This window comes from Peromyscus leucopus, chromosome 14 (genome assembly GCF_004664715.2).
Source record: "Peromyscus leucopus breed LL Stock chromosome 14, UCI_PerLeu_2.1, whole genome shotgun sequence".
Lineage (NCBI taxonomy): Eukaryota > Metazoa > Chordata > Mammalia > Rodentia > Cricetidae > Peromyscus > Peromyscus leucopus.
The window spans coordinates 44447735-44471389 of record NC_051075.1 but is presented as its reverse complement, the minus strand read 5'-3'; the positions used below and the strand labels follow the sequence as shown (position 1 = coordinate 44471389).

The following is a 23655-nucleotide window of genomic DNA, read 5'->3' as shown; positions in this document are numbered from 1 at the left end:
ACCATAATTTTGCTACTGTTAGCAATCGTAATGTAAATATCGGCTATGCAGGATATCTGATTTGTGACCCTGTGAAAGGATCATTTGATGCCCCCTCTCCAAACCACTGCCCTAGGGGTGCCAAAGGGGCACTAGATACCGGTCCCCCAGAACTGTAGCAGCTTTGGTACAGCGGATTCAAGTCTGTTCTGACGTGATTCTTCGGAAACTCCAGATTACTTTCCAGAGTCACTGTGGTCGGACTGTGGAACCTGTTGAGTTAGGAGCCACGGTTAACGGGAGTGTCTTTGGGTGTGCTTAGCTGTGTGTTCTTATGTTGAAGCAGCTCAAGATGGGACAGAGCTGTCCCTCTCCTGGCATACGGGCCCTCAGCTCCGATGCTTGTGACCTCGAGAGAATTAGTTTCTTAGTCCTAATGTCTCTGTTGAATGCAGCTACCCCCATGTCAACGTCACCAACTTCACCTCCAGCTGGAAGGATGGGCTGGCCTTCAATGCCCTAATACACAAACACCGGTAAGCAGCCCTCCCTGGTGCTGGGGCGGGGGCGGGAGGAGGGCGGGTTGATACCTTGCCCTTCACCAGAGGCTGGGCTGGGGGTGGGGTGTTGCCTCTGCTGCTTCTCCTTTTATCCTTGGCCTCCCCGAGCGCTCCTTTTTCCCTCCACTTCCGGTCATACTGCTGCCCACTTCCTGGTGCTCACAGCTCCCCTGTCTCCTGTTCGCCGGTCTCATTTCTCTTGCCTGCCTTTCCAGCTCCCTCCATCTGTCTAGCGTCCTCACTTCATGCTGCAGCTGTCCTGCATGTGGGACCACCCCGGCCCCTCCATCCTAACAGTTCAGCCCTTGTCCCCAGGCCTGACCTCATCGACTTTGACAAGCTGAAGGACTCCAACGCCCGGCATAACTTGGAGCATGCGTTTGATGTGGCCGAACGCCAGCTGGGCATCATCCCACTCCTTGACCCCGAGGGTGAGCCACGCCCACTTTCCTCCCTCCCGGGGCTGGTCCAGGTGCCTGGTAAGCTGCAGGCATGGAGATGTTGGGGCTAAGTCAGGACCCTGCTCTGCTCCTCAGTGGCAAGTGGGTTTTCAGCAGACACCTGGCTTATGGGGAGGATCCTTGAGGCCCTGGGTCCTCCCTCATTCTGCTTTTGGAGTTCATGGTTCCAATGTGGATCTCATCACTGTCTGAAATCAAGGGCCTCTGCTCAGTTTTTCTGCTTCTTCTAGAACTCACGACGTAGCTGAAGCTGTCCTTGAACTCCTCCAGGTCCTCCCGCGTGCCTCCCACACTGCGCCTAGCTACTCTTCCATTTCCTGCCCTCTGGGTTGTCCTTTGGCGCCTACGATTGAAACTCATGCTGGAGAAAGTGGGGCTAGCTGCTAGAAACATGGCTGCCCGGGGCCCCAGTTCCGGTGCTCAGAATGCGCCATCTCCCTCTTACAGATGTCTTCACGGAAAACCCAGACGAGAAATCCATCATCACCTACGTGGTGGCGTTTTATCACTACTTCTCCAAGATGAAGGTGCTGGCGGTCGAGGGCAAGCGAGTCGGCAAGGTATGGATCGAGCTGTTGGTTTGCCAGCCCCGGGCCCTCAGTGTGAGCTCCCTGCCCAGCCTAAAAGCTTTGTGTTACGGCCCTTAGCTGCAGTTTGGTATGGAGAACGCTCCCCGGTCCCTCTCAAGTCCCCTGGGAAGCCCTCAAGCTGACTCCAAAGAGTGGCCATGTGTGTCCTGAAGGGTGTCAGCCCCAGGTCTGGGTCCACAGTCCACCCGGAAGCCCGTGTCTCCCAGACGTCCCCCAGGAAGCACCGCGGGCTCTTAATTTGTCCTGTTGATGGTGACCTCAGACCCCCGCGGGCTCCCGCGGTACACCAGGCGCGGAGTGTGCCATGCCTGGTTTCTTCCCCCTGCTGGTTCTTCAGCTCCTCAAGAGTAGGCAGGCCCCATCCATCTGTGTGTGCCTGTCGTGGAGGCTGCCCGGATGCCCTTGATTCCTAACAAACAGTTTGATATAAACAAAGCACACCCAGACAGTTGTGACCCAAACAGCCAACTTCAGGTTTGGTGAAGAGAGCCTGTCTCAAAACCTAGGGTGGAAAGTGACTGAGGAAGACACCCACCCCTAGAGGCTGGCATCCTGGCTCAGCAAGCTTACTGCTTGACAGCAGTGGTTCTTAGCCTTCCTGATGCTGCAACCTCATGATGTAGTTCCTCAAGTTAATACAGCTCCTCATGTTGTGGTGACCCCCCCACACACCATAAAATTATTTTGTTGCTACTTCATGACTGTAATCTTGCTACTGTTATAAGAAGCAGTAATGTAAATATCTGATATGTGACCCCCCAGGGGGGTCGAGACCCACAGGTTGAGAACCACTGTCCTGCAGGCTTAGGCAGGTGGGTGGGGTACCACTGAACCTCAGCACAGTCAGCGCAGGAGAGGTCGTCACCCACTTCTCATCCATTCATTTAGCAATGTGGGGGGTCCTCGGGAACAAACCCAACCTAGAACACTAACAGGCCTCGAGACCCGCAGGAGCCCCAGGACGGTCCACACCGATGGTAGACCTCCTTGGTAGCATTGTTGGTGGCATCGTTGGTGGCATATCCCTTCTGATGAGAATGAGTAACAGGGCGATTCCCTAGGTTATTGACCACGCCATCGAGACCGAGAAGATGATTGAAAAGTACAGTGGGCTAGCCTCAGACCTGCTCACCTGGATCGAGCAAACCATTAACGTCCTGAACAGCCGCAAGTTCGCCAACTCGTTGAGCGGTGTCCAGCAGCAACTACAGGCCTTCAGCACGTACCGCACTGTGGAGAAGCCACCCAAGTAAGGGCCTGGGCACGCGGGAGGGTGGTGAGTCCTCGGGAGCTGAAAGAGTCAAGAGCTGGGGAGTGGGTCCTTCTCTGAGGCACATCCTTGAGTTCCATGGCTGGACATCTGTCACCTGCTTCGTCGTGTCTTACCTGGCCACCTCACTTCCATGCCATCCGTAGCTTATGGACATCGATGAGTTAACTTTGGATTAGAGACAAAGAAAGTGCTTTTCTAGACGCCCAAGGCCAACAGAGGAGCGGTTGCAGGCTTCTTTGGAGAGCCAGTGCTGGGTAACTCCTTAGTCTGTTGCCTGAGCCGTGGGTTTCTTTTCAGGTAATGCCCTCTGTGTTGTCAGCCCCCGAGTGCCCTGGGTCGGGCCTTGTGAGCATCAAGTATGTCCATCTTTCTCCATTCCACCTGCTGCTGTTCATCGGCAAAGCACTAAGCCTGCTTCTTTGGAGCTCGGCCCCCACTCCACCACATACGTGCACACACGTCCACACATGCACATGTAACCGTGCACACACTTGTGTGCATGCACGTATAATGAACATAAGCACGCACATGCGCAACCCCACACACAGGAATGCAGGCACATACAGATGCGGCCATGCACCTATGTGTACACACAAATATTCACAACCACGCAACACACGCACCCAGGTGGGAGTGCTCACAGGTGTGCAGGCGCACGCACGCACACACATGCATGCATTTCCAAATAAGCACACATGTAAACATGCACACACGCATATACGCCTCAGGAATTCCAGGCTCTCTGCTCGTCTGCCTCTGAAGAGAAGCTTCTAGTTCATCAATGACGCCTTCTGTTTCTTCCTCCCTGTCTCATCTCACACTTACCATTCAAGTCTCTCAGATAGGATAAAAATGAGACACCGAGCCCAGGATGTTCTGTAACTCTGGATCTGGTTTCTGGTCTGACACTAACCCACTTTTAAAGTCCTAAATTCAATACCAACACGAGGCCCAGTAAACAAGGTGTTGCCTCTTCCCTGTACCAGCAGGACTCAGGGCCTAAGGCTTCCTGAGCACAGATGAGTCCTCAGTGCTGTGTTCAGGAGTCGAGGTGGGCAGACTCGTCTTGGTACATGAAGAAGTGTGACGGTGCACCGTTACTTGGACCCTGTCCTCTCTACGCACAAACCCCAGCCCTTCCTGGCCCCTTGAACACATCTGGCCTGTAGGATTTGGGAGATCCGGGTTATAGAGACTGGGGTCAAATTGCTCTCCATGCACTATGTTCTTGAGGGAATCACGCTGCTTCTAAGGTTTTATTGACTAAAAACAATTGGTCTGGAAAGCCTTCATTGGTAGGACAGAGAAGGGTTTCTTTGTGGGGGCTGGTAAAACTTGGTATTTATTGGAGTTACCAGAGCTAGCTTTCCCAATGGAAGCACATGAATGCTCTGATGGCCTTTGCATCTTCTCTGAATTGAGCTATAAAGATGCAGACCCTTACCCGATCTCTCCGGGGAGTGACAGATGTCTTGGCAGGTGAGTAGACCTGTCTGTGTCTTTCCTTCTTTGTTTTTAAGAGACATGCTTTGCTCTCCAAGGTCTGGGATGCCAGGGTTTCCGTATTGAACAGTGTGTCTATGGGGACCTCGATACCAGTATCCCCAATTCTGTTCCCCGCAGGTTTCAGGAGAAGGGGAATCTGGAAGTCCTCCTGTTCACCATCCAATCCAGGATGAGGGCCAACAACCAGAAAGTGTACACGCCCCACGATGGGAAGCTGGTGTCCGACATCAACCGGGTACTGTGACAGTGTCAATGGCCTGTCTGAGTTCCTGAGGAGGATGTGGGGAGTGGTCGCTGAGCAAGGCTAGAACAGGCCACTTTATTTGGCATTAATTACATGCTGGCTATTTGGGAAGAGTCATTTGAAGGTGTCTGTAAGAGTTCAGACTATACCTCGCCTTTAATCCCAGCACTCGGGAGGCAGAGGCAGGTGGATCTCTGTGAGTTCAAGGCCAGCCTGGGCTACAGAGTGAGTTCCAGGAAAGGTGCAAAGTTACACAGAGAAACCCTGTCTTGAAAACAAAACAAAACAAAACAAACAAAAAAACAAAACAAAACAAAAAAAAGAGTTCAGACTCTACTTTCTACCCTTCAAAGTCTCTTTAGGTACCCAGAACCATTCTTTGGGGCCAATTTTGGTAGCCTGTCCTCTACCGAACCTTGAGTTTGTCTTAGAGTCTAGAATGTTAATTACTTATGACAGAGGGGAAATGCTGTGTCACATTTCAGAGGTTTGGAGACTTAGCACCATCTGGAAGTTCTAACAGAATGGAGGTGGCTATTTAGTCAACAAGGATTTGCTGAGCATCTACAGAGGTGGAAACCATTATATTATTAAGCCAGTGTCAGAGGCAGGCTTAGGGGAGGTGGAACTGGGAAGCCTGGCTGGTCTGGCCCAGACAAAAAAAAAAAATCAAAGGATGTTACTAAACTTTAGTCTGCTACCACCGTACCCCATAGTGGCAGGATCTCCCTGGATTCATATAGTCACCCAGTATCGGCTGAAAGAGACAACCCCAAGCCCACATATTCTTCCTGTTCCCCAAGAATTCTCCTTTGCCCATGCAGGCCTGGGAGAGCCTGGAGGAAGCAGAGTACCAAAGGGAGCTGGCCCTGAGGAGCGAGCTCATTCGGCAGGAGAAACTGGAGCAGCTAGCACGGCGCTTCGACCGAAAGGCTGCCATGAGAGAGACGTGGCTCAGTGAGAACCAGCGCCTGGTGACCCAGGTAAGGGGGCGCGCGCACGTGTGCGGTGGCAGGAGAGGGGACGCGCTTTGGACCACTGATAGCGATGGAACTGGAGCCCAAGCCAGTCTTAGCAGCAGCCAGTGTTTGGTTGGATCAAACCTACATCTGAAGAGAAACCCTAGGATATATTAAGTCTCTCTCTTTCTCTCTGTCTCCCTACCTGTCATTAGAGGTCCAACCCTGGACCTTACACCACGAGAAGCAGCATTCCAGCACTGAGTTACACCCCCAGTCCATATTAAGTCTCCATCTTAGAACAGAGCCTCACATTAATAGAACGGCCCCCCAAGGTGTCTTGTGTAGGCTGTAGCATCAATAGACCCAGGAGTCAGAGTTGATATTAATGATTCTTCTCTGGGAGCAGGATTAAATGAGAGTGTGCCTTTGGTTTCTTGGCCTCCAGGTCCGGGACATATTTCACTGGCTAACAGTGAACCCCAGGGCTGATTCTCCATCGGAGCATCTGTTCCCTCCCACTTAGAGCTTAGAATCAAATTAAATTCTGTCTGTTAAGGGGATAGCGAGTGTTCTAAGAGCATTGGAGAGTGTACGTGCGCCCCAGATAGTGTGTGGGTAAACCATCTGTTTGCATCGATGAGACATGCTAGTCTAAGCTGCCCCGCCTGCCCAGAAATGGACCGGTCCTCTCAAGGCAGGGTGAGAAGAACCAGCAGGTCGCCAGAGGACTCTAATGGACACATAGCCTCACCTGCATGTGTGGCGCAGACAGTCAAATTGGGGGCGTTTAGAGGTACTTGTGAGACATTCGGAAACTGCTCTGATAAGACAGGCAGGAGGGGAAGGCAGAGATAACGGCTTTGTAGAAATGTGCTGTTCCCATCTGGCAGCTGGGCTTCAGGGACCCGCTGCTTCGGAGCCCAGGGGACTCTGACTGAGCTGCTCTTTTGTCTGCTTGTTGATTGTTTTTTCCTCCTCGGGGGCAGGATAACTTTGGGTATGACCTGGCAGCTGTGGAGGCTGCCAAGAAGAAGCATGAAGCCATTGAGACAGACACAGCTGCCTATGAGGAGCGGGTAAAGGCCCTGGAGGATCTGGCCCAGGAGCTCGAGAAAGAGAATTACCATGACCAGAAGCGCATCATAGCCCGGAAGGACAACATCCTCCGTCTGTGGAGCTACCTGCAGGAGCTGCTGCGATCCCGGCGCCAGAGGCTGGAGGCCACCCTGGCCCTGCAGAAGCTCTTCCAGGACATGCTACACAGTATCGACTGGATGGATGAGATCAAGGTGGGCCTGAGGCTGCCCGTCCCACACCCCGTGATAGTCAGCATGTGTTTTCTTTACATAACTGCCCTCCGGTTATATCTCTAAGCCACAATGGAGAAAGGACAATGATGTCACTAGCCCATGTTCACAATATCCCCCAATAACCCAGGAATCTTGGGTTAGTGGTTGCATAAGCTCCACCCTAGAGGAATTAGAAGAGATTAAGTGTTAATGAAAACCCAGAGAATCCAGCTCCAAGTAATTGGGGCTTGACTCTGGTTCAAATCCAGACCCCTCTACACAGGGGAAACCAACGAAGTCTGAATTTCTCCCTCTGCTCCAGGAGGTCTTGGGTGAAAGTAGGCGTGAAATTGACCATGGGCTTTCTAAAAATAAACATGCCCAGGCACCAGACCTGGAAAAGGATGATATAGATGAGTGTGAAGCTTGAGATTTTGTAGGGCATTCCATGGACGATTCCAGAGGGCACCCTTTTGCAGGAAATCCTCTGCCACATCTCCTGTCCCAAGCAGCAGGCGCCTCCCCGCTGTATCCATGACCCCGGGCTAAGATGCATGCACACCCTCTTGGGGGGGGTCCGTTCTCCTCACTTGCCGTTGCCCATTGCCAGGCTCACATCTTGTCTGCTGAGTTCGGGAAGCACCTATTAGAGGTGGAAGACCTGCTTCAGAAGCACAAGCTAATGGAGGCCGATATTGCCATCCAGGGGGACAAAGTGAAGGCCATCACAGCAGCCACCCTGCAGTTCACTGAGGGGAAAGGTGAGGCCAAGAGTGTCCCTTCTGCCGAGGCCTCTGATGCTAGATCCTGTCCTCTGGCCCCTCTCCCCGCTTGGGTAAACCTAGAACCACCTTTAGAATTCTGCCTCTTTCCTCGGGTGATGTGCAAAACTTGAAGGACGACAGTGCCCTCCCGAGGGCCAGCTGTTTCGGCAGCCCACAGTCAGACAGATGACCATAAGCACCATAAGCACCATGAGCTGTCGTCTGTCTTCTGATCTTTCTGCTGGTGTCTGATATTGTGTTTCTGGTTTCTTGTCTTAAATAAGAGAGTTCACTACCTCCTGGAAACCTTTAACTGAGCTTTTTAAAAACCTCATGTCACGTTGTACATTACTACTAAGAACCGACTTAACTTTTAATCTCCCTCATTCCTGAAGCTTGGTGGGAACCAGCTATAAAGAATCCGGCCTGGCCGGGTGGTGGTAGCGCATGCCTTTAATCCCAGCACTCGGGAGGCAGAGCCAGGCAGATCTCTGTGAGTTCGAGGCCAGCCTGGGCTACCAAGTGAGTTCCAGGAAAGGCGCAAAGCTACACAGAGAAACCCTGTCTCAAAAAACCAAAAAAAAAAGAATCCAGCCTGTCCTCCAAGTAACTGGGAATTCATGCATCCAATCCCAAAGGACCTCGAAGGGCTGGAGACACAGCTCAGTGGCGGAGCATTTGCCTACCGCACACAAGGTCCCCGAGACCCTAGGAGAGGGAAGCTTTAGGACTGTGTGGTTCTGACCTTCCGCTTACCAGTCAATGAATCTCTTCCCTGTCTTCGTCTTCCTCCTCCTGTTCCTCCAGGGTACCAGCCCTGTGACCCCCAGGTCATCCAGGACCGCGTCAGCCACCTGGAGCAGTGCTTCGGGGAACTCAGCGACATGGCCGCCGGAAGGAAGGTGCAGCTGGAGCAGTCGAAGCGACTCTGGAAGTTCTTCTGGGAGATGGATGAGGCCGAGAGCTGGATCAAGGAGAAGGAGCAGATCTACTCCTCCCTGGACTACGGCAAGGACCTGACCAGTGTGCTCCTCTTACAGCGAAAGCACAAGGCCTTTGAGGATGAGCTCCGTGGGCTGGATGCCCACCTGAAGCAGATCTTCCAGGAGGCTGAGGGTATGGTGGCCCAAAAGCAGTTTGGACATCCGCAGATCGAGAACCGTGTCAAGGAGGTATCGGCCCAGTGGGACTACCTGAAAGAGCTGGCCGACTTTCGAAAGAAGGACCTGCAGAACGCCGAGGACTTCTTCCAGTTCCAGGGCGACGCCGACGACCTGAAGGCCTGGCTGCAGGATGCTCACCGGCTGCTCTCCGGCGAAGACGTAGGGCAAGATGAAGGCGCCACAAGAGCCCTGGGAAAGAAGCACAAGGACTTTCTGGAGGAGCTGGAGGAGAGCCGAGGGGTGATGGAGCATTTGGAGAGCCAAGCCCAGGGCTTCCCTGAGGAGTTCAGAGATTCCCCGGATGTCACAAGTCGTCTGCAGACCCTCAGGAAGCTGTACGAGCAGGTGTTGGCTCAGTCGATCCTGCGCGGACAGAGGCTGCAGGACGCCCTGGACTTGTACACGGTGTTTGGGGAGTCGGATGCCTGTGAGCTGTGGATGGGCGAGAAGGAGAAGTGGCTGAACCAGATGGATATCCCCAACACCCTGGAGGACCTGGAGGTGGTACAGCACAGGTCAGAGAGACTCAGCCTCTGCTGGCCTCCCACCTCCAGACCCAGCAGGGAGGGGTCTCTTGGAGAGACCAGTACTTAAAGGGCAGGCATCGGGAGTTGAGTTTTGGTCTGGGGGAGGGGGAGGGGCGGGTCCAATACTTCACCCACGGGCGCCTTCAAACTTCCTGAGACAAAGGGGATTTTTCTTTATTCAGTTGCTTCTCAGCCATAGCAGCCTTTGCTCAGATGAATTCTGAGCGCAGAACACAGGCAAAATGGAGGTGCTGTGGACATGGGGGCTGAGGGGCTGGGACTCTGTCGTCTCTAACTCTATGCTAGTCCCGCAGCCAGAGAACTCCAAGGGGCCACAGACACCAGTTGATAAACAAGTTTCTGAGGCTACTTCTTTCACTTCCGGTGTTCTGATTCCATCAGCACCCTGGATAGGGGTCGGGAGGGCAAGTTCATCCTGTGTGTGTGTGTGTGGGGGGTGATCTTGCTCGGTGGGTTGTGGCATGCTCAGGCTGAGGGGGTGGTTGGTGTTAAGGTAGTAGATGGAGGGGTGCTCCCACTGTGATTAGGGGGCATGCTCAGCCTGCATATGAATGGGATGTTCAGGCTGTGGAGGGGGGGGCATCTGTGGATGGAGGAGTGGTCAGGTGATGGAGAGGAGGTGTGTTCCAGCTGTGGATGGGGGCAGGCATTCAGGCTTGGCAGCATCTCGGCGGCCTAGCATGTCATCCAAGCGTCATGGGGCAGGAGGGGCTACTCCCTGGAGTGATGCCGAGGGAGCCCTACACTCACGCCAGAGCCCTGGTTCTCAGCCTTCCTAATGCCACCCTTGAATACAGTTCCTCATGTTGTGGGGACCCCCACCCATAAAACGTTTCGTTGATGCTCCGTGACTGTCATCATGCTACTGTTATGCATTGAGAAAGGGCCAGTCGACCCCCAAGGAGTCTCAACCCACAGGGTGGGAACCGCGGTGCTAGAGGATGCTGGACTCTTCCCAGGAGGAGCTGGCCTTCTTCCCTAGCAGCCATCCCTTACCCACCCATCCCAGCAGTGAAGCATTTGAGGGAAGGGTGGCTTCAGCCCGCATTCCTGGGTACCAGAGTTAGGGTAGAACAGCAACCAAGACCATGGAGGTGCGGCAGATGGTCCTTGCGGTGACCGACTCCCTTGCCAACCCCAACACTGTAACCCCTTACAGGCTCTTCTGTGGAGCTGTTACCTGTATAGTAAAGAACCGTCTCCTGGTTTTGGGGATTTAGCTCAGTGGTAGAGCGCTTGCCTAGCAAGCACAAGGCTCTGGGTTCGATCCTCAGCTCCAGAAAAAAAGAAAGGGAGAGAGAGAGAGAGAGAGAGAGAGAGAGGGAGGGAGGGAGGGAGGGAGGGAGGGAGGGAGGAAGGAAGGAAGGAAGGAAGGAAGGAAGGAAGGAAGGAAGGAAGGAAGGAAGGGAGAACCATCTCCTAACTTGGTCAAGAAATACCCAGACATGACACTGAACCTATCGAACCAAAAGTTAGGGTGTACCAGCCTGTCTGCCTCCCTCCCTTCCTCCCTCCCCTGGACAAAACACTCAGGATGTGCTGTGAGGAAGCAGGGCTGCACATCTGGAGGCTGGGAACAGCTGGAAACCAGTGGCTCCACTGCCACTCACTGCTCCTCGTGTTCTCCATCCCTATCAGGTTTGACATCCTGGACCAGGAGATGAAGACCTTGATGGCTCAGATTGACGGTGTGAACCTCGCTGCCAACAACCTGGTAGAGAGTGGCCACCCACGCAGCGGGGAGGTGAAACAGTACCAGGATCGCCTGAACAAGAGGTGGGGAGTGGGCGGGGCTTGGCTCTGGGGAGCTTTCTCCTAGCACCCGACATACACCTAGAGACATGGCCCCAGCTTTAAATGTTCCTGGTTTTCTCTGCCGATCTCGTGGCTAGTGTTGGGGCTACAGCAGTAAGCGGGAAATCTATGCTACCGTAAGTGTCATGGAGGAGAGAGTATCTGGAGGAGGAGAGAGGATGTCCATGCAGCTGTGATGAGAGGGATATTCTAAGTGTGCAGACCGTTAGTAGGCCACGTGGTACTTTGCCATATTTCCCCAGACATTCCTGGACATGGGAAATTGCTTTCTGAGAGTTCTTAAGTACTGTCCATAAAAGAACGTCCCTGCCTGGGCCAGAATGCAGCATCGATAATAAGGTTGGCTTGGTAAAGAGAATTAGCAGAGCGCCTTGGGCAAGCTTCAGGACTGGAACTAAAAGCAGGCCCCGAGGAGCCTTTAGAGAGGGGCTGCTTTCAGAGCAGGGCATAATTGCTCATCGGTTCCTGGAGGATCTTTGAGGACAGAGCAAATGCTTGCATTCTCTGCTTTTACCTCGACCCCGCATGCACAATGCCCCACGCTCACTCCCTCTCCCTAACCCTGGCTGGCCCCTTGCAGGTACTTATGCACGAGCTTTGTTCTGCTTAAGGCCGTTCAGAATGTAGACTTAGGGACTAGTCAGCTGTGAAGAAACCGCGGGGACTGTTGGGAGCCTGTTGGGAACCCCAAGCTGAAAGGGATGCTCTGGAGCCACTGGAATGCGGCTGACCGTCTGTCTTAGCATCCAAGGCTGGGGTCTGCAAGTCTGGTGTTAATTCTCTTTATTAGGCTTATGGGTACTGTCTATGTATGGGGGAGGGGAGAAATTTTTAGAGCTGCTTTTTAAGTGAAACAGTTAGATCAGTTTAAACCAGAGAAACTCCCAGGCAGGAAGAACTTGCCAGCCAGGCATGCATTGCAGTCCCAGCATGCTGACATTACAAAGTCTAAGCCATGCCCCCCCGCCCCCACCTCAACTGAAAAACTTCCAGGCAGTGGCCATTCTCAGGCTAGAGAAGAAGAGCTGAGGCACAGAATGAATGATGAGATAGTCTCCATCAAGTCTAAGAGTCGAGAGGCCTGCAAACCCCTCCCGTCCAGCAGAGAAGGGCAGGCCACTTCTTGACCGTATAGCTCACCCCACTTGGGACCAGCTCCTTTGGTTAGACTGTGTGGACTGATGGTGAATGGTGGAAGTCTGTCTCCTTGGAATTTTGACGTGTTGTGGATTCTGGCTTAGCTCCTCGGAGATAGCAAGACGTGCCCCGATTCATCTCACATTCCCTCTGTACCCCCACCAGAGGGCCACTTCCCACCTCTGCTCCCTTCTGGGGATATGCTTATTCTTCCAACTACGTATCCCAAATCCTGGCCATGCTTCACCCAGGCCAGGCTCATTTACCAGTTGAGAATACCCCCGCCTTCCTCTGGTTCTGGGCTTTGCATCCTACCTTGTGTTTATTTTTTTAAAGATTTAGTCATATTTTTTTGTGTGTGTGTCTGTCTATATGTGTACCATATTCATACCTGTTCCCTCAGAGGTCAGAAGAGGGAATTCTATCCCGTGGAATTGGAGTTCTAAAAGGTTGTGAACTGCCATGTGGGTGCTGGGAACTGAACCCAGGTCCTCTGCAAGAGCAGCCAGTGCTCTTAACCACTGAGCCATCTCTCCAGCCCCTCTTACCTTGTATTTATAATTAGCAGTTCTGAAATGCTGAACACCAGGAATACCTTATTGGAAATGTGTCATTAGGCAGTTTTGCCACTGTGTGGGCATCATAGAATGCATTGACATAACCTCAGGGGCATAACCCCTACATGCCTGGGCTGTGTGGTCCATGTTCCGTTGCTTCAAGACCATAGTAAACAAAATAGCATGAGATAGCTAGGGATGTAAGTTAATGGTACAGTGTACTTAGCGTGCACAGGATCTGGGTTCAATCCCTGGTACCACCATTAAAAAACTAAATCCAGGGCTGGAGAGATGGCTCAGAGGTTAGAAGCACTGGCTGTTCTTCCAGAGGTCCTGAGTTCAAATCCCAGCAACCACAGGGTGGCTCACAACTATCTATAATGAGATCAGGTGCCCTCTTCTGGCCTGCAGGGATACATGCAGGCAGAACACTGTATATGTAATAAATAAATCTTTGAAAAAAAAAAAAAAACTAGATCCAGATTCGGTCAAACATCAGGAAAGTGATGCCGAGAAATGACGTGATAAACATAAGCGTATGAAGCAGGGTCTGGCAAACACAGCATACTGTTTAAAAAAAAAAAATTAAGTAGAATATACACCCAAAATAACAGTAAGAAGCGTAGTGTAGCGAATACATAAGCCAGCAGCGTCCTCGTTCATCGTCATCAAACACAAAACAGAGAGAGCAAACAGGAAGTAGGGCAAGACCCACTCCTCCAGAGGCTCCCCAGCCTCCCCCGACAGGGCCACCAGCTGGGGGCCAAGTGTTCAAGTGCCCAAGTCTATGAATGAGGGACATTTCTCATTCAAACCACCACATCCCGCTCCCTGACCCCAGAGACTCATGCCACATCATAATGCAAAATGCACATAGTCCCACTTCCTAAGTCCCCACAGCCTCTGAGTCTCAAGACTGTTTAAAAGTCCAAAGTCTCTCTGGAGACTCGAGGCAGTCTCTTAACTATAAGCCCCTGATAAAGCGAAAACCAAATTCTATAATCAATTCCAACATATAATGGCGCAGAATATGCATTTCCATTCCGAAGGGGAGGAGTGGGGGGCACAGTGAAGAAACACAGGGTCAGAGCAAAGCTCAGCAGGGCAGACCCCAAATCCCGTAGCTCCAGGTCCCACGTCAAAGGCCTGGATGGCCCCACCTCTCTGGCTTTGCGGCCTGCAGCATTCTTCTCCCTCTTGGGCTGGTTCTACCCACACACACACACACACACACCCCGTGGGTAGCTCTTGGCATCGCCAACATCTTGGGATTTCCACTACAACCCAGGCTTCACTCTTCCAGCTTCATGTAATGACCTCTTAAACCTCAGGCCCTCTCAGGGTTTCATGTAGGGTTTCCCTTGTCGCCTGCTGCCTGGCCTCAGAGGCTTTTTTTTTTTTTTTTTTTTTTTTTTTTTTTTTTTGGTTTTTCGAGACAGGGTTTCTCTGTGTAGCTTTGCGCCTTTCCTGGAACTCACTTGGTAGCCCAGGCTGGCCTCGAACTCACAGAGATCCGCCTGGCTCTGCCTCCCGGGTGCTGGGATTAAAGGCGTGCGCCACCAACGCCAGGCTCAGTGGCTCTTTGAAACAACAGAGGAAGAATCCATGACCCCTTCATTCTTTTTTTTTTTTTTTTTTTTTTTTTTTTTTTTTTTTTTTGACTAGCTAAGATAGTGACCTTTATTTTTTTTTAAAGATTTATTTATTTATTATGTATACAGTGAGTGTTCTGCCTGCACACCAGAAGAGGGCGCCAGATCTCATTGTAGATGGTTGTGAGCCACCATATGGTTGCTAGGAATTAAACTCAGGACCTCTGGATGAACAGCCAGCGCTCTTAACCTCTGAGCCATCTCTCCAGCCCCGACCCCTTCATTCTTATATCCCGGTGCCTTTTAAGTCAGCACCATGTAGAGGACACTGCTAAGTTGGGCTAGCAGCTTGGGATGGACCCTGATGCCTTGAACTGTATTAGCAGCGGCTTTTGTTTGCAATTAGAAATGCGCGCGCGCACACACACACACACACACACACACACACACACACACACACACACACAAGCTTTATGCTCTCTTTCACAAGTTGGGGACTTCGTTGGGTGGGGTCTTGCTCTGAGGGCACACTTCCCTTTATTCCAGTGCAGAAAAAGCCTCTCCTTCATGGCGCTAATCTTACCAACCTCTCCCAGCACGTGCCTCAGCTGGCAGATTAAGCTGCGTGGTGCTCTTTTTCCCTCTGAACTGTACATTTTGTGTTTCTCTCTGCCTCACTTGCCCGCTGTCGTGGTAAACCTGCATAAACACTATCGGTAATACCCAGGCCACAGACTGGACAAACATTATGTAGTCTTGAGATTTCCTTCACTGAAGAAATTAGGTCATTACTGTTAAATTTAGCCTCAGGCAAGTTCTCATGACATGGGCATTTGCCAGAATATTACAGGAATGGTCTCTGAACCAGATGCTGTTAATGGCCTTGCCTTCCTCTGAAACCTCTTGAGCTGGGCTGCTCAGGTCCAAACCTCCCTCAGCGCTGTCTATCTTCCAGGCTGCTGCTGGAGTGGCCTGTTAAACTCTACTTACAATGTTCAACTGCTTTTCTAGCCCAAAATTCCAAAGTCTTCCTTTCACATTCCTCCAGAAAAAAAAAAAATGCCATGGTCGGGTTCTTCAGAGCAACAGCCGATTTCTGCTACCATCCTCTGTGTTTGTTACTTTTCTGTTGTGGTGATAAAACGCCATGACCAAGGCAACGTATAAAAGGGAGGGTTTGTTTGGGCTTCTGGCTCCAGAGGGATTTAAAGGAGGGATATGGTAGGAAGGCATGGTAGCAAGTGGAAGGCACGACAGCGGAGCAGGAAGCTGAGAGCTCAGACTCTAAACCCTAAGCAGGAAGCAAAAGAGTGAACAGGAAGTGTGGCGGGACTGTAAACACTCGAACCCGGTCCAAGGTCTTCCTCAAACAAGGCTCCACCTCCCAAAGGTTCCACAACTCCCCCAGACAGTGCCACCAGCAGGGGACCCAGTGTTCAAATCCCTGAGCTTAGGGAGGACCTTTCTCATTCAAACTGCCACACAAGCATTCAGTTTACTCTCGTGAGCTCTGTATTCCTATGGTGTGCAGTAAGGGAGTGAGCTCGGACCCGAGGGAGGTGTCTCCAGTGGTCTGCCCAGGCTGATGGGCAACTCTTCTAACGAGGTTTATCGGCTGCCTCGGACTAACTGAAGGACTCCAGGCCATTCACCAGAGCTCAGTCTACTTCCCATTTCGTCGCCACGTCACACCTGAAGGTTGATGTGGCTGCACGCTGTCCTCATAGTCCTATCTGGAGTCTTCCTCTCTCCTTTTCTCCCTTTCCTCTCTTTTCACCAGCCCATTTTCCTGTTTGTTTTCGGGTCCTAGGGTACTTTAAATGTGGCCTTGAGCATTTTCAAACTTCCTCTGGGGAAGCTGGAGAGTGTCCAGAAGCATTCTTAAAGTTAATAATGTGAGCCTTCCAGATATTCCCAACATTTCTAAAACTCTGGGGAAATTGTATGCAGGTGTTCTTTGGCTCGTGATGGAGTTACAACCTGATAAACCCACTGTACATTGTTAGTATCATAAGCAGAAAGTGCATTTGTAGGGCAAATGGGTAACAGAGCTTGCTATGTAAGCAGGAGGGCCCAAGTTCAAATCCCCAACACTCACATGAAAGCCAGGCAAGGCTAAGCGTAATTGTATTCCAAGCATGGGGATGGGGTAGGACAGAGACAGGCAGCTGGCCCTGCCAGCCAGCTGGCCTAGCCAAAACTGCTTCAGGTTGAATATGGGACTATCTCAAAAAATAAAAAGGGGGTGGCAGAGGGAAACACCTGACATCATCCTGTGGCCTCCATGTATGCACACAGGGTGCACGCCTCCGCACACACATGTGCACATACACCCCCACACACCCGACACACACACACACACACACACACATACACACACACACACACACACACACACACACACACACGTGTGTGTGTGTGTGGCCACACATGGTGGCACTAGCCTTAGCTGCTCTGGAAACTAAAATAGGAGGCTCACCGTGACCAACAGTCAAAGGCCAGTCTTGGCATCCCAAAGCTGCCACACACCTCGCTCAGCCGCTGGCACTGTGTAGTGTTGGTTGTTCGCCCTGTGGTCACACAGCTGACTGGAAGCTGCAGCCTGCTGCCACTGCCCGGTACCACCACAGTATCATACCTGATCCTTCCAGCTCCGGCAAGGGGCAACATCTGAGCACAATTCCTACAAAATGTGTATCACCTTCACAAAAGTCCAACCATCGTAGATCCAAGACTGTTCACCTTTGCCTGAAGTCCGGTTGAACGTGGCATATGGCTAGGATCCTATCATTATATGACTCTTGAGAATCAAGAAAATCTGGTTCTCTGTTACATACATCTTGAGTAAAATTGGACAAGTTAGTTTTGTTTACCCACTGGTAAATACTTTTTTTTTGGTAACATAGGAGGTCTGTGTGGGGGGAAGACTCATGGGAAATGTGAGATGAGTTAAGAAACAGCATGGTATCTGTTCCCCTTGGTCTGTCTCTCTTCTGGCAGATGGCAGGCCTTCCAGGCAGTGGTGTCCGAGCAAAGGGAGGCTGTGGACTCAGCTCTCCGAGTGAACAACTACTGTGTGGACTGTGAGGAGACCAGCAGGTGGATCATGGACAAGACAAAAGTGGTAGAGTCCACCAAGGAGCTGGGGCAGGACCTGGCGGGCGTCATTGCCATCCAGCGCAAGTTGTCAGGGCTGGAGCGGGATGTCTTGGCCATCCGGGACCGTGTGAGTGCCCTGGCACGCGAGTCACAGTACCTGATGGAGTCGCACCCCGAGCAGAAGGAGGACATTGGCCGGCGGCAAGTGGATGTTGAGACGCTGTGGAAAGGCCTGCAAGATGCCTTGCAGGGTCAGGAGCTCTCCTTAGGGGAGGCCAGCAAGCTGCAGGCTTTCCTGCAGGAGCTGGATGACTTCCAGACCTGGCTGTCGATGACCCAAAAGGCAGTGGCCTCTGAGGACATGCCTGAGTCACTCCCAGAGGCTGAGCAGCTCCTACAGCAGCATGCAGCCATTAAGGAAGAGGTCGATGCGCACAAAGACAAGTACCACCAGGTCAAGGCCTCTGGGGAGAAGGTGATCGAAGGCCAGAGCGACCCAGAGTACCAGCTTCTGGGCCAGCGGCTAGAGGGCCTAGATGCTGGCTGGGACGCTCTGTGGCGGATGTGGGAGAGCCGAGGGCACACCCTCACCCAGTGCCTGGGCTTCCAAGAGTTCCAGAAAGATGCCAAGCAGGCTGAAGCCATCCTCAGCAACCAGGTAGGGAGAAGCACATGGGGCTGGGGCACAGGAGTCCCTCAGGAAGACTTAATAGTGTGAACTCTTCATAGTCGCCAGTTAAAGGAAAGCCTCTCTGTTCCTTCCTCGCCATGTCCCTTTCTGGTCCCGTGTCCCAAGCTGTCTTGTTTTGGGGTCATTCTGAAGCTAGAGAAGTGAGCCTTGCCCTGGGTTACTGCCCTTCCATGTAGCTTCCACCACTGCCCATTCCCCCCCCCCCCCCCCCCCCCGGGTGGGAGTGGGAGGCCATGCCTGGGGAATAGAGCGCACTCACTCTTGGGGTGCACTGGAAGCCTGCACATGCTGCCCATGGCACTCCTGCTTAGCCCATCCTCAGGCCTCCTCTGGAAACCTTGCTTTAACAGGAATACACTCTGGCTCACTTAGAGCCTCCGGATTCCCTGGCGGCCGCGGAGGCTGGGATCAGAAAGTTTGAGGATTTCCTAGTGTCTATGGAAAACAACCGCTCTAAGGTCTTGAGTCCTGTGGACTCTGGAAACAAGCTGGTGGCTGAGGGCAACCTGTATTCGGACAAGATCCAAGAGAAGGTGCAGCTGATTGAAGACAGGTATGCCCCACGCCTAGGACCACGAGACTCTGCGCTACACTGGGGAGGGGGGTACCAGGCCAGGACCCCAGACTGGTGCTAGTGCGGCTTCCTTGCCTTCCCAGGCACAAGAAGAACAATGAGAAGGCGCAGGAGGCTACGGTTCTCCTCAAAGACAACCTGGAGCTGCAGAACTTCCTCCAGAACTGCAAGGAGGTGAGGCCAAGAGCTGGGGTGATTCTCAGATTTCAGTCAGAAGGGCTCAGAGGTGAGAGCCATAGGATTCCCGTCTCACCCAAGACTGGTGGCATTTCGTGAACTGGGGACTTGGGTACCTAGCTTGATATTCCTTGAAGCCTTCTGTTCCACAGTTCTTTTCCACCCTCAACTCCCAAGTCTGAAGTCATCCTTTGATTTACCCCATCTAGAACAAGGTTCTCCAAGAGCAGTCTGAGAACATTCTGATTGGAGTCACCTAGGGCCTAGACAGGGCTCTGGGCAAGGATGTGGGGTCTACACAGCACCCACACAGGCCCCTAACATAATGCCCTGTGGATGCTGACGTGAGATCTATAATGCTTTTGAGCATCTTCATTTTGTCCTGAGCCCTGGAATTAGGGAACAGTTCTCGGCCCTGGTGTGAACAGATTGTTGGGCCCCCTGAGGGCAGATGGATAAGAACCTTGAGGAGGAGGTCTGCCAATGGGACTCCCCACATGCAATGGCACCCTACCTGCTCTCATTTTAGGGCTTCCTCTCAGCCCATGTAACTCTGTTTCCATCTACCTTTGCCCTTGGGACAAGCCAGGCTTGGCATGATGCCGGAACATCTTGGAAGTATTGGACACACAACTCTCCCTTCCCCTCATTAATTGTAGTTGCTGTTAACCTCTTCCTCATTTAACATCTTCTTAGTGTTTCTTAATTATTTATCACCCACTGTCAGGATGGATTTATCCGCCTACCCATCTACTAAGAATGTGTTGAGTTACTGCAGCATCTCAGGCCTTGTCCTAGGGCCTGGAGCTGTGGAAAGAACAGACCATCTCACAGCCACACACACTCCAGTGAGGAAGACCTGGGCATCCCCTTGACCTTCTCCCTCTGCAGCTAGCGGTGGGAGACTCGTGATCCTGCCTTGCCAAAGCGGCACACTCAGAAACCACGGGGCTTCCTGTGTCTGCCCACAGCTCACTCTCTGGATCAATGACAAGCTGCTGACATCTCCAGATGTCTCCTATGACGAGGCACGCAACCTTCACAACAAATGGATGAAGCACCAGGCATTTATGGCAGAACTGGCTTCACATCAAGGGTGGCTTGAGAACATTGACGCGGTACGTAGAGGAGCGAGTGGTACCCGACTCTCTGCTCAGATATGCTCCTGTGGCGGGGGCTTCATCCCTGACACGGACACTCTCCTGCAGCTTTCTGGACTGCGTAGAACTCGGCAGTGAAAATAAAACCTCCTCTAAACCGTAATGAGAACTTTAGTGTTTCTGTTATAGCTAGACTCGTAAAACCCGGTGAGAACAGCCGGGGTTCAGCATCCAGTAGCCGGGAGGCAGTCGTCTCTGGTAGCCTTCCAGGACTGTGTTCCCTGTTGGTTGGATGGGCAAAACTACCCGGAAGCAGCCATTCATTGCCCTTGTGGATGGAACCATGGGGTCCATCTGTTTAGACTCTCCTGTGGCACAGGTCAAAGTGGGCAGGAGGCACACCTGGGAATCATGTCCCTTGGCTCTCCCTGCAGTGGCTGTCTGGGAAGAAGTGGGCCCAGTGTCCGCATGAAGCCAAGTGGTTAGGGCCTAGCCTCTGGAGCCAGACTGACTTCTCTTCCCTGCTCTCGGCTCTTCCTCTCTGAAATGAGGACAGTAGCTCTTACCAGTTGAGTTGTGAGCACTGCGTACTTGCGGACAGATAAAACACTTAGGACAGGGTTTGTCAATTGTGAGGCCATTGATAATATTGACCACCATTAATAGAATATACGCCTAGAGCCAAGGCCTGGTATGCTGTCCACACCCAAAACATGGACATTCATACAGGGAAACCAGATCAGGCAGCCCCAGTGACCAGCCCGTCTCTGAGGCAAAAACACTACTTCCAGAACTTTGAAGAGGTTCCCATGCTATGAGTACCTAGACCTGATCTGTTTTTTAGTTTATTCATTATTATTAGTTTTTATGGTTTTGCTCTATAGCCCAGGCTGGCCTTGAACTCATGATCTTCCCTGCTTCAGCCTCCTGAGTCTGGAGATTCCCGCTGTGTACCACTACACCTGGTTCCTGGATGGATTTTTATTATTATTTTTTTTATTCATTCCTAGGGGAGGGATAACCAGGAACTAAACGTCTTCCATTCAGTCAGAGCTCCCACCCTGTCCCTTTTGGGTTTTTGATTTTGAGACGGGGTCTCACTAAGTTGCCAAAGTTAGCTTTTAGTTCAATTTTGTACATCAGGCCAGCCTTCAGCTCACTGTCCTCCGGCCTCACCCTTCTGAGTGGGTTATAGGCCTGTGTTATCAAGCTGGCTTCTGAGGGAATCTAGAATATTTCTTTTAGGATCAGCCCCCCTGTGCTGGGATCTCTCTGAGTCATTTGCCAAAACTCTGCTCTCCCTGCCCCATACTCCCCTGTAGGTAACTTTAGAGGTTCAGAGTGTTTGGCTGGGGGCCTCACCTAAGGTCTGTGTCAATTCCTGGCCTCACCGACCTCCCTTCAGGGCTTCTCCTGCAGCCGTCTGGAGTGGGGCTCCTCCTCATAAGCCCCTGAAGCCGAGCGTGAGCTCTCCTCCTTCCCCTGCAGGAAGGGAGGCAGCTGATGGCAGAGAAGCCCCAGTTCACGGATGTGGTGTCAGAGAGGCTGGACGCCCTGCACAAGCTCTGGGATGAGCTGCAGACGACCACAAAGGCGAAGACGGAACAACTCTCCGCTGCCCGGAGCTCGGACCTGCGCTTGCAGACCCATGCCGACCTTAACAAATGGATCGGTGCCATGGAGGACCAGCTACGATCCGACGACCTGGGCAAGGATCTGACCACTGTCAACCGGATGTTGGCTAAGTTGAAGGCATGTGAGGAGGCTGTAGTGTTTCGTGTGAGAGTGTTGGGGGAGAAGGGATCTTAGGGAGCCAACCTGAAACCTTAAAAGTAAGTGCTCCTTCTGTTAGTATTATGCAGAAGTGCCTCCTGATCCAGAAGCCATCTCCTACCTTTTTGCAATGGGTAGGACAAGCATCTGGTTTAAAAAAAAAAAAAAGATGCATGAGAAATATAGAAGGAAAGACTGAGTGGAGGCAGCCAGGGAAACTTCCCGGAGGAGGCTGCACTTTAAAAGGGCCTTAAAGGACGGTGGAAAGTGGGTGGGTGGGTGGAGGGACGGCCCGTGTCCAGGTGTCACAGACAGTACTGACCCTGTTTCCTGTGTCCCAGCGAGTGGAGGACCAAGTGAATTTGCGGAAGGAGGAACTGGAGGAACTTTTCGCCGATGCCCCCTCGCTGGGAGCGGAGGCAGGAGACACAGACGTGAGCATCGAAAGGCGGTTCCTAGACCTTCTAGAACCTCTGGGGAGGAGGAAGAAGCAGCTGGAATTATCCAAAGCCAAGCTGCAGATCAGCCGGGACTTGGAGGATGAGACGGTGAGTGGGCTGCAGCCTCTCTGCCCCGAGAGCTGAGGTGCCAGCTGCCACGGGGGGGGGGGGGGGGGGGGGGGAGCTGGCTGCTGTCCAGAGCAATCTTGGCAGCAGATGACTGGTCATCTCGCCCCTCACCTCATAGGGTTGCTTTGGAGAGTGCACTAAATAGAAAAATCAGGGCAGGCACTGTTTGGATGGTAACTTACAAGTCACTTGTTAGTCCTGGTCAGTCAGACTTTGGGATCAAGATCCCACTTGAACAGGTTATTTGGAAAGTTGGCTTGAAATATCTGTCTGTAAAATGGGGGTGTTGGGAAGAGCTGGGCAGCACCTTATCTGGCTCTTTGGGGGAGGGTGTGTGGAAAAGGGGTGGCTGTCTGTGGTTATTATCAGCCTTCTTCCTGCCTTCTGGTCCCTGCAGCTCTGGGTGGAAGAGAGGCTGCCTCTGGCTCAGTCAGCTGACTTTGGCACTAATCTGCAAACCGTGCAGCTGTTCATGAAGAAGAACCAGGTGAGTCTCACCTCACCAGCGAGCGCATCTGCCCCCCTGCTGGTTCCCAGGGGGCCCAGCCAGGCTCTGATGTGCAGAAGGCTGGTGACAGCAGATTATTGCTCCTGATGGCAGGCTTTTCAGTCCCCAAACTTCATCTCAAGTAGCAGTGCGGAAAGGGACTTCAGTGGCCGCAGAGAGGATTCTGGGAGGATCACAGAGGAAGGAAGCATCTTGTGATTTTAGAGATTTGGGACCACCAGATTCTACCAGGCTCAGATGAGTGCCTGGCTTGAGAGAGTGTGGGGAGAAAGTCCACGTGCCGTCACGGTCCTGTTTTCGGTAGCCTCCCAGGAGGATGCCACCAGCACCGAAGCACTGCCTAGTCCTCTTCTGGGGCTAAGCTTGGCATATGCAGGGTCCTCAGGGTATGTAGACCCTGTTCTTCTGGACACATGACCATCTCCGTGAGGCACAACCCCATTAGAAAGCCACTGGATTTGGACTCTTGAGTCCCAGAAGCAAGCATCTACTGATCCGCTGTCTTAGAACAGATTCGTTACTCTCAGCTGAATTACAGGCAGACACCATACACTTCCCCTGTCGGGGCGGTAGAGGGAGCCTAAATGCTAAGACAGCCAGCTGTGTGGGATTGCTTCATGCCTGGCCTGGGGTTGGCCGCAGGCCTTCCTTTCTCTAGAAATCGAGAATCTGGGTGTAAGACAGGATGCACACTCCAGCAGGGTAGGTCCTGGTGCGTACCGTT

The 23655-nt window shown here is 52.3% G+C and overlaps 1 protein-coding gene and 1 non-coding gene across 3 annotated transcripts in view; both read left to right on the top strand.

Moving 5' to 3' along the window:
• Positions 1-23655, top strand: part of Sptb (spectrin beta, erythrocytic) — a 131168-nt gene that overhangs the window by 79620 nt on the left and 27893 nt on the right. For both annotated transcript variants that reach the window (XM_028876067.1, XM_037210644.1), the window contains 17 exons: positions 435-515; positions 855-970; positions 1448-1560; positions 2652-2839; positions 4487-4604; positions 5438-5596; positions 6562-6864; positions 7475-7625; positions 8436-9306; positions 10978-11115; positions 17441-18197; positions 18581-18783; positions 18888-18978; positions 19953-20099; positions 21570-21833; positions 22196-22402; positions 22821-22910. In XM_028876067.1, coding sequence (XP_028731900.1) covers positions 435-515; positions 855-970; positions 1448-1560; positions 2652-2839; positions 4487-4604; positions 5438-5596; positions 6562-6864; positions 7475-7625; positions 8436-9306; positions 10978-11115; positions 17441-18197; positions 18581-18783; positions 18888-18978; positions 19953-20099; positions 21570-21833; positions 22196-22402; positions 22821-22910 — 3997 coding nt within the window. The remainder of the gene's footprint in view (positions 1-434; positions 516-854; positions 971-1447; positions 1561-2651; positions 2840-4486; positions 4605-5437; positions 5597-6561; positions 6865-7474; positions 7626-8435; positions 9307-10977; positions 11116-17440; positions 18198-18580; positions 18784-18887; positions 18979-19952; positions 20100-21569; positions 21834-22195; positions 22403-22820; positions 22911-23655) is intronic.
• Positions 10547-10621, top strand: Trnaa-agc. The gene has a single exon. It is a non-coding gene; the product is annotated as a tRNA-Ala (tRNA).